A 10,795-nucleotide genomic window follows, 5' to 3' on the forward strand; every position below is an offset into this window, starting at 1 on the left:
CGATGAGTCAATGACATGAATGATGTGGCCATGAAAGTGATGTGAAATTATGGGGACTAGTTGTTTGAAAAAATAAGTCAGAAAGATGTGACTATGGGCAATTAAAGAAATGCAATACTCATTTAAAAAATTCACTGAAGAATGACCACAGTTTTATTCCAAGAGTTACTTCTTGGAATAAATAGAAAGATTTCCTGAGAGGGTTTAAAAGAGAAAAAAAGTAATTAAGACCCTTTATGTTAGTGGAATCCATGTACAATAATCTTAACTCTCTTCTTTGCAAAGAAGACCAGAGTTTAGACCTAATAACCTCTTCACATGTTATAAAGGGGACTGATTTTGTCAGAAGATATGCAACAGAAAGTGGGCTGAGACAGTGGGATTGGAGCCCAGGTTGGATTACCAACAGGAACCCATCAAGCCAAAACTAGGTATTTCTAGGGTAGAAACAACAACAGAACTCCAGGAGATAGCACTAAGACTGAATATGTAATATTTTTGGTATCATGAGAATTATAGACAGGAAAAGGGAAACAAACATAACTGAAACTAAGTTTAAAATTGGCTACTGGTGAGTGGTAACAGAAGGTCTGCTTAGTCAGTCTCCATCAAAAAGCAACAGGTGATCAGTTGGAAATACAGACCCCGCTGTCTTCTCAAACAGCATGAGCTGTGAGTCCAGAATTAACTGAGATTTTATTTGTTTATTTCTTTGGTAATATTCTGCTATGGAACATGAAGAAGATTTCTTGATTACTCATCAAGCTCACTGCCACGGGGAGGGAAGTATACTCCCTTCTGTTGCCAGGGCAACCATGAACAGGCCAAAGAACATACTATAGAGCAGTGGTCCCCAAGCTTTTTGGCAACAGGGACCAGTTTCATGGAAGACAATTTTTCCATGGCCTGGGGAGTGGGGGTAGGATGGTTTTGGGATGATTCAAGCGCATTACATTTATTGTGTACTTTATTATTTTTACATTGTAATGTATAACGAAATAATTATACAACTCACCATAATGCAGAATTCTAATGCTGCCACTGATATGACAGGAGGCAGTGATGTGAGAGATGGGGAGTGGTTGAAAATACAGATGAAGCTTCGCTTGCTCGCTCGCCCGCCACTCACCTCCTTCTGTGCAGCCCCATTCCTAACAGGCCAAGGACCAGGACTGGTCCATGGCCTCGGGGTTGGGGGCCACAGCTATAGAGAATTAAAATCTCAATCTCTCCTAGGACCTGTTTAGACAGTGTGTTCCTGGCAAGATAGTACGTTTTATTCATCTTTATATCCCCAGGATTTAGGACAACACTTAATATATTGTAAGGGTTTTTTTAAATAAATGATTACTGAGTGATCTGTTTGACAAATCTACGTATCATCTGAAAAAACACGCATTGTCATTCACTGGACAATTTTAGACTAGGTCGTAAACTGAGGCTTCAATAAATAGTGAAAATATCACCAATGTGGAATGAAGTTTGGATCCTCAAGCCTGATCACGAGTGTAATACTGGTAAGAGCTACCATTTATTGATGAGCTGGAACTCTACAGATACACTACCCAATTCTCAAGATTGATATAATTAGCTCAACTTTACTAGTGATGAAACTCAGGTTAAAATGACTTGGCCAAGGTCAAACAACTACCAAGTGGTTAAGTCAGTAATCAATTCCAGAAGTGCCCAGCTGCAAAGCCTGCCCTCCTCTCTACCATGGAGCTTCCAAGCTCTACCCCAGGGAGAAGGTAACTGCCAGGCGAGCCAAGGTCTTCAGGCCAATTCAATGGCCTTCTCTGGCTCCTCCTCTCTGTCACCGGAGGGTCAGCTTATTTATCTACCTCAGTGCAGGAAACTAGGCCCTCTCTAGCTTACCGTACTTATGTCTGTTTCTAGTGCTCTACCCAAGCACATATATTCCAAAATTGAAGACTTTATTTTAAAGGTGAAATAAGCACAATTAAGTTCGCAATTAATAAGGCATTTCTCTCGCCACTTCGCTTTCCCAACATGGGTAGTTTAGCAAGACTACTAGATTTGTGAGATTCCCCACACCACTCAGCAAGGCCCTTTCATAGAATAGGCATTGATTGGTTATCATCTGATTGGCTACTACACTTTAAAATGCAAAGTGCTATCTTAATGAGGCTAAGAAAATAGAAATTCTTAAAAATATTATGCATTGATATGCATTATAATTGTTATTTTCTTTTTTTTGCATATTCAGATATTTACCAATGAACATGTGTCACTTGTGTATACACAATATACTATACGTAAATGGCATTTTAAATTGTTGCATTTTTCTATTTTCTATCTTTAAAAACTATATAATATTTTTCTGTTGAAAAGAAATTCTTCTTAGTCTTCCTTGAGAAAAAAACTGGACACGCAAAATGAAAATCCAGTTCTAGGCTGGGTGCAGTGGCTCACACCTGTAATCCCAGCATTTTGGGAGGCCAAGACAGGAGGATCACTTGAGGCTAGGAGTTTAAGACCAGCCAGGGCAACACAGTGAGACCCTGTCTCTACCAAAAAATTGAAAAAAATCAGCTGCGTGAGGTGACACAAGCCTGGAGTCCTAGCTACTTGGGAGGCTGAGAAGGAAACCCACTGCCCTGAAGGAAAGGACCCAGTCCTGGCAGGATTCACTACCTGCTGACTAAAGAGCTCTTGGGCTTTGAATAAACATCAGAGGTAGCCAGGCAGCAGTCACCACAGGCTTTGAGTGAGACAGGGCTGGCTCCAGGTGTGACCTGGCATAGTCCTAGCTGTGATGGCCATGAGGGAGTGCCCACACCACTCCTCCCCCAAATCCAGCAGCCCAGCATGGAGAGTGAGGGAAAAGAGTGAGAGACTGCCTGGTAATCAAGGGAATTCTCCCTTATCTGACCCAAGTCCACCAAGGTGGTATCACCAGGAGTCTGTTGACCAAAGACTTAGATCACAACACTCGATTACCTTGGAATACCTGGAAAGCTTTCTCAAGAAGGATGGGTTTTAATAAGCCCAAAGACTAGAATAAATACTGAACTTTTCAATGCCCAGGTATCAATGAACATCCACAAACATCAAGAACATCCAGGAAAAGGTGACCTTACCAAACAAACTAAATATGGTACCAGTGACCAATCCCAGAGGGATGGAGATATGTGATATTTCAGACAAAGAATTCAAAATAGCTGTCCTGAGGAAGCTCAATGAACTTCAAGACAACACAGAGAAGAAATTCAGAAGCCTGTCAGAGAAATTCAACAAAGAGATTGAAATAATTTTTTAAAACTACAGAAATTCTGGAGCTGAGAAATTGAAAAATACATCAGAGTCTCTCAACAGCAGAATTTATCAAGCAGAAGAAACAATTACTAAGCTTGAAGACAGGCTATTTCAAAATACACAGTCAGAAGAGGAAAAGAAGAATAAAGAATAAAAAAGAATGAAGCACACCTACAAGATCTAGAAAATGCCTCGAAACGGTAAATTTAAGAGTTATTGGCCTTAAAGAGGAGATAGAAAGATTGGGGTACAAAGTTTATTCAAAGAGTAATAGCAATTTTCCAAACCTAGAGAAAGATATCAATATTAGGTACAAGCAGGTCATAGAACACCAAGCAGATTTAACCCAAACAAGACTACCTCAAGACATATAATAACCAAGCTCCCAAGGGTCACAGATAAAAAAAGGTCCTAAGGGAAGCAAGAAAAAAACCAAAAATAACATATAAAGCAGCTCCAAAACATCTGGCAACAGACTTCTCAGTGGAAACCTTACAGGCCAGGATAGAGTGGCATGACATATCCAAAGTGCTGAAGGAAAAAACCTTAACCCTAGAATACTATATCCTGCAAAAATATCCTTCAAGTATGAAGGAGAAATAAGAACTTTCACAGACAAACAAAGGCTGAGGGCTTTCGTCAACATCAGACCTTTCCTATAAGAAATGCTAAAAGGAGTTCTTCAATCTGAAAGAAAAGGATGTGCATGAATAATAAGGTATGCAATGGAAGGCATACAACTCACTGTTAACAGTAAGTACACAGATACAGAATACTCTATTGCTATAACTGCAGTACACAAACCATTTACATCTTGAGTAAGAAGACTAAAAAACAAACCTATCAAAAATAATAACTACAACAACTTTTTAAGAGAGAGTATAAAAAGACATAAATGGAAACAACAAAAAGGCAAAAAGCAGGGCAGTTTGTTTGCTTTTTGTAAACTGAGTTGTCATCTATTTAAAATAATTGGTTATAAAATGTTTTTTTGCAAGGTTCCTGGTAACCCCAAATCAAAAACCTACAACAGACACACAAAAAAATAAAGAGCAAGAAATTAAAACACAGTACCAGAGAAAGTCACTTTTATACAAAGGAAGACAGGAAGGAAGGAAGAAAGAAAAAGGATCACAAAACAACCAGAAATCAGATAACAACATAGCAATAGGAAGTCCTTACCTATAAATAATAACATCAAATGTAAATGGAATAAACTCTTCAATCAAAAGACATAGATTGCCTGAATGGATAAAAAAATAAGACCCAAATATATTTTGTCTGCAAGAAGCCCATTTCTCCTATAAAGACACACATAGGCTGAAAATAAAGGGATGGAAAAAGCTATTCTATGCAAGTGGAAACTGAAAAATAGCAGGAGTTGATATATATCTATCAGATAAAATGGATTTCAAGACAAAAACTGTAAAAAGAGACAAAGAGGTCATTATATAATGATAAAGGGGTCAATTCAGCAAGAGAAAATAACAGTTCTAAATATAAACACATGCAGCCAACAGCAGAGTACCCAGATAAAGCAAATATTATCAAGTCTAAAGAGAGAAAGAGACCGCAATACAATAATCATTAGAGACCTCAACATCCACTTTCAGCACTGGACATATCATCCAGACAGAAATTCAATAAAGAAACATTGGACTTAATCTGTACTATAGACCAAATGGATCTAATAGAAATTTATAGAACATTTAATCTAATAGCTACAGAATGCATATTCTTCTCAGCTCATGGATCATTTCTTAAGGATAGACCATATGTTGGGCCACAAAACAAGTCTTAAAAAATTCAGAAAAATTGAAATCATATGAAGTGTTTTCTCTGATCACATGGAATAAAACTGAAAATCAATAACAAAAGGAACACTGGAAAAAATACAAACACATAGAAATTAAACAATGTGTTCCTGAATGACCAGCAGACCAACGAAGAGATTAAGAAGGAAATTTAAAAATTTCTTTAAACAAATGAAAATGAAAACACAATATATCAAAACCTATGGGATAGAGGCTGGGCGTGGTGGCTCATGCCTATAATCCTAGCACTCTGGGAGGCTGAGGTGGGAGGATCACGCAAGCTCAGGAATTTGAGACCAGCCTGAGCAAGAGCGAGACCCTGTCTCTACAAAAAAATAAAAAAATTAGCTGGGCATGGTGGCACAGGCCTGTAGTCCCAGCTACTTGGGAGGCTGAGGCAGGAGGATTATTTGAGCCCAAGAGTTTGAGGTTACATTTAGCTGTGATCATGCCACTGCACTCTAGCCTGAGCAACAGAGTGATACCCTGTGTCTAAAAAAAAAAAGAAAAAAAATGAAAAGAAAAAGTTTCAGTACAGAGTATTATTAAATATAATAACTAGTTCTAGCACTAAGACTAGGGTATGGCATGAGTTTATTTAATACCATATTTTTTACCAGAGATAAAAATTAGAACTCATTTTGAAGATATTAGGAAAATCCTAAAGTAAAAAACTTAAAAACAAATGGTTGCTATAAATATTTGGCTATGGAACAATGATACTCATAAGAGTTTTCTACATTGATAGAACCCTCTACATATTTCATTTTTTCTGAACTTTGTGCAGTGATATAGTTTAGGGGCTGGCAAGCCATGACCTGCAAGCCAAATCTGGCCCACCATCTGTTTTTGTAAATAAAGTTTTATTGGAACACATACACATCCAATCAATTACATGTTGTCTATAGTTGCTTTTATGCTACAATGGCAGAACTAAGCAATAGTAACAAAGATTGGCCCACAGATTTACTTTCTGGCCATTTGTATAAAAAGTGTGCCAGCTTTGATATAGAGCAAACCTTTTCCACTGTTAACATATCCCTTTAAAATAAGTTGCATAAATTATATTTTCTAACAGTAAGGATAAGTCCTGGCCGTGGGAAAGCCCTCCCCATCCAGGTTTGAATGCAGGCAGGTTACATGGTAACTAAGAACTAGTTTTCTCCAAGACGCTGTTGAAAGAACTATGTTGCTATTACTAAATATATCCCTTAAGCAGTTTAAATAATCAGAGGTAGAAAATTGTTGGAAGATTATAAGATCTAATCCCCTAGGATAATGAAGTTGGGGGTAAGTGGGTAGCGGAGCTTTCAGAAAAGCAATACAGTCGACACAAAAGCCCCTGGGAGTCTTGCCTTGTCTGCAGGTGTTAACCTGGCCCAGGGCTTGTCTGCCCGGCGGTCATAGTCGGGAGAATCGGTGACTTCTACATACTCGTTAAACCGCAGAATCCTTCGAGCTTGTAGCTCTGCCACTGTGGGTCTCAGGCTGAGCTGCAGGAGGATGGGAGAAAAAGACACAGTTCAGGAAACCATTTACAGCCTCATGGTGGCAAGTTTCCTACGGAGAACACTTCAAAGTTATGGTTAAATAAGGTCACTTTCAGGTATCCAATAAAAAAAAAAAAAGCAGCAGTATCTTGGGAATTTCTAATGAGAACTAGAAAGCAATGTGCCCTAATTTTTGAGACTATAAAAAATCATCACCGTTAGATAGGTCACAGTCTTGGCAACCACTCGAATTATGCTATTTTCCCCAACTTGCCTGGCACTGTGATAAAGGCCTGTCATACCCAACACAAGGAACATGCAGCGACATAGACACAGTAGTAACCCATATATGGGATGGCTGGTTTGGCAACTGAATTATCAAGACCAAAGCTGTAAATTTTATAGAAATGAGAATAAAAATCTCTGTTTCTGTTACATTAAACCTACATATTCAGAAATGCATAAAGTTATGACACAGAAATGGTCCGGTGAAGGCTGTGCCCACAGCACAGCCGTCCCTGAGAGAATAAGGACCAAGGCCCCAATCTGACATTTGTCCTCGGCCTGAAAAGCTGACGTGCAGGAACGAGGAGGAGAGCCTCACTGGAGAACTGCATTTCATGGGACCATAACTGCTTAATATCAGCTGCAACCTTTAAGACACTTAATAACTTTCCTTATGCTCTTTGTTAAGTTCAAATTTATAATTTATATTTAATCTAGCCAGCCCATAGAGTATTTGTTTTCCTCTCTTGGTCCTTTGTCAAGCCCAAGAGCAAGACTGACACAATTCTGACAGAGGAAAGAAACCTACCCACCCTGATCAACAGGCAGCATCTACTCTCTGCTACTTAGGTTCACCCCCTTTTTGAGAGGTGTCACAGTATTTCCAGCAGGTAGAGCCGGGTCTCTATTTTACCTATAGGGTCCATTTTCAGTATCTTTTCCCTCTTATGTGCACGTATACAACCACGTTATCTATCATCTAAGTGGTCCTCTTTGGAGGTACTCCTTATTGGTATGGTCTCAAGGGTGGTACACCAGGCGCCCACTCTGTTGTCAAAAACAGTCTCTTTCCTGGGCCTCACTCTCCCCCTGAGTAAAACCAGAGGCTGAACTAAGTCAATGCTTTAATATTCAAAGCATTCAAGGACTCTCAGAAGGTCTAGGCCCACACTCTGAACCCATACCAGCTGGAATATGCCAACTGTGGCTCCTTCTATCATCACAGAGCCCTGGGAAGCAGTAGACAAGGGAGGGAATGGTCTAAGTGGTTCTGCTATACTCTCAGTTGCTGTCCAATCTATATTGCTCTTCAGGGCAGGTCGGGAAAAGGAGGTAGAGAAACCCTTGCCCCTGAGAACTGGCCAGAAAGAAAGTAACCAATGGCCACACAGGTCTGAAGTTCTCCATCCAATCCTGCCTCAGGCCTGTGCCAGTCATAGAGTAGCCATCAGTGCTCTGGGCTGACTTGTTCCTATGGCCAGAAGCTCTGTGTGCTGGCGGCAAGTGGGTGCAGAGGGTAAGGGCGGGCACTTTTGCCTCATGGAAGGGACCAGACGGATTGAAAAAAAGGCTGTATGTATCACAGAAGTGAGCCCAGAGCAATGGGGAAGGGAGATTCTTGTCTGCAGCCGGTGACTTAAGGGCCACTGAATGCTAGAAGAGCCATCCCTAGAAACTGAGTTGATTCAGTTTGATCGTTATTTGACATTTAGGAGCTTTGAGGAAAAAGAGAAATGAATTAAGGATCTTCTTCCTTGAAAACCAAATCCAAAATTTTCAAAATATAGTCCCTATAACTTTTCCAGGGGAAATGGCCTGTTTCCTCCACCTGCCTTGGAATGCTTTCACTGCAGATGGACTCCCCAGCCAGCCCGTGAAAATGTGGATCAGGTCACACACTTCACTGAGATGTCACTCTGCCTTTTTCCAGGTGTGAAAGATATATCTGAAGAATTATTATCACAAGGGTTTATAATGAAATATAAACTCTGATGGTGCTTAATTTTTCCAAAGACTATTATTATTTTAACACAGAAAAAAGTGATGACCCTGGCATCAGACTGATATTTGCATAAATAAGCGGGAACAATCGTTCAAGTTTTGGAGGTAAGCCATTTGTCAGTTTGGATAACACTAGCAAGCAGGCTGATGATCCAGTTCACATAATAATTCAGGCACCCAGTTCCGATATGGAATAGTCACAAATCTGCCGTAGTAGCAAATATTTACTTGTTTAATATTTCCAAGACTAAATGGAATATGTGAGCATTTTTTAAAATGATTTTTTAAAATGGAAATATATACACTGAAATGTTAACAATGGCTATCACTAAGTAGAAGACTTTTGTGTGATTTTTTCTTTTTGTTTTTCATATTTTTAAAAATTTTCAATACAGAATATATATTTTCACAATCAGTAAATACAATTCAAAAACCCTTGATTGTTAATTTTTCACAATTAATACAATATATAATTATAATTCATATTGTATGCATTATATTGATTTTAATGTCTACGATTATAGACAAACAGGAATAATTGTTCTTAAACATAGATTTACATATATAGAGAGGATTTGTATTTTTTTAAAAAACAAAAGATATCTCAAAACACATATGCTCATTAACAATCATAATTTCATCACCTTTCTGCTGAGTCTGCGTTTAAGTTCCATTTTTGCTTCTTGTTCCTCTTCTTCATTCTTTTCTGTTTATTAAGGGAGGAAAGGTGTGATGACTTAGTTACTAGAGATGATTTTATAATCAGAAAAGCATATCAGGCCACAATTATTTCGCTCTATTAGATACTGATCAAACATTTCACCAACATCTTTAAAAAGCCATCAAAAGATTCTGCAGAAAGATTGATCGTCAATATATTTTTTCCCTTGCAGGACTGGTTTATTTACTTTACTAATTTTAAACTTTTTGCTTCCTAACTTCTTGTTCTATTTTGAAAAAAAAAAAAACCATAATAGTGTCTGTCCGTACTCTGGTGAAAGCCTTCTACTGCTGGTCATCTCATGGGCTTACAAGCACAATTTACCAGAATTCAGATAAAACTTTACTTCTGGATCTGGCCTTCATGTGAAAATCTGAGACATATTAAAAGAACAAATTAGAACCATCCGATGCATGTCTGAGTTGCTGATTTTCACTCAAATCCAACCAAAATATTTGATTTCTCTTCCTTGGTTTCCATAGAAGCAGAATGTAAGCATTTCTTTGGATTTTGCTTTCAAACCAGAATGTTCTAAATGGTGTTATGGTGTACTGTGGGTGGAAATTATTTATTTTCTTGTGACTTTGATTTTCCAAAGTCTTCTCTTCCTGTAATGCTTCACCGAGTAGTACAATTTTTTTTGCTGTCTGACAGACAGAATTTAAAGAAAAATGTCCAGAATTTTAAAGAAGTAAACACTCTTTCAGTTTTTACTGGTTGTTGCTTATTTGAGGAACTTCTCTCTGTTGCTTCCTAGAGCTCATCACCTGTTTGATAAATTTTACATCTCGGATACCGATGCTTATGAAAGCTTATCTTTTAGAAAATGTTGTTATGAACTCTATTGAAAAAAAAAATCACACTTAAGGCTCAACCAAAAGGCTGAGAAAGAAAAACTTCTATGAAAAAATAATTATGTTTTTTTCAAAATTCAAATAGACTTCTTACCACTAAGATCATTTTTATTGTGAATAAAATGTCAGTATTAAAAGTTTGCAACATCCATATTTGTTAGTTGAATGGGCTAAATTCTCTATCAATTTTCCTTCTCTGGACAGGGAAAAGTTTCCTCATTATTCTGAAATACTAATTTTAATTCATAAGAAAGAGAATGATTAGTCTGGTTATTTAGATAGAGTGAACATAAACTGAAATTACTCACGAGACAAGAAACAACTAGTTAATATCCTTTGATTAAGTCCCTGAGAGTGTCAAATAAATTTGGTTATAATTCAAATTTCTTCCTATGACAGAACTGTAGGTTTTTCTAATTTCTTCAAAAAACATATATCTTTTCATATACATACTCAGGTTCAAAGAATTACCTTATATGAGCTGGATAAAGCTTGTGGCTTGTCAATAATTATATAATAAACAATTGCCATACTTGTGGTTCATGTAATTCAAACCAGATCTTTATAAGGTAAGAACTTTGATGATATTATTAATAAAAAGAAAAATAGAATCCTTAAAATATTTTAGTAAAT

At 37.7% G+C, this 10,795-nt stretch overlaps 1 protein-coding gene across 2 annotated transcripts in view; it reads right to left on the reverse strand.

Moving 5' to 3' along the window:
• Positions 1-10,795, reverse strand: part of PHACTR2 (phosphatase and actin regulator 2) — a 243,222-nt gene that overhangs the window by 13,778 nt on the left and 218,649 nt on the right. For both annotated transcript variants that reach the window (XM_012655529.1, XM_012655530.1), the window contains 2 exons: positions 9,232-9,293; positions 6,446-6,583 (listed from right to left, as the gene is read on the reverse strand). In XM_012655529.1, coding sequence (XP_012510983.1) covers positions 6,446-6,583; positions 9,232-9,293 — 200 coding nt within the window. The remainder of the gene's footprint in view (positions 1-6,445; positions 6,584-9,231; positions 9,294-10,795) is intronic.

Source organism: Propithecus coquereli, unplaced genomic scaffold (genome assembly GCF_000956105.1).
Source record: "Propithecus coquereli isolate 6110/MARCELLA unplaced genomic scaffold, Pcoq_1.0 Scaffold48, whole genome shotgun sequence".
NCBI classification, from domain to species: Eukaryota; Metazoa; Chordata; class Mammalia; order Primates; family Indriidae; genus Propithecus; species Propithecus coquereli.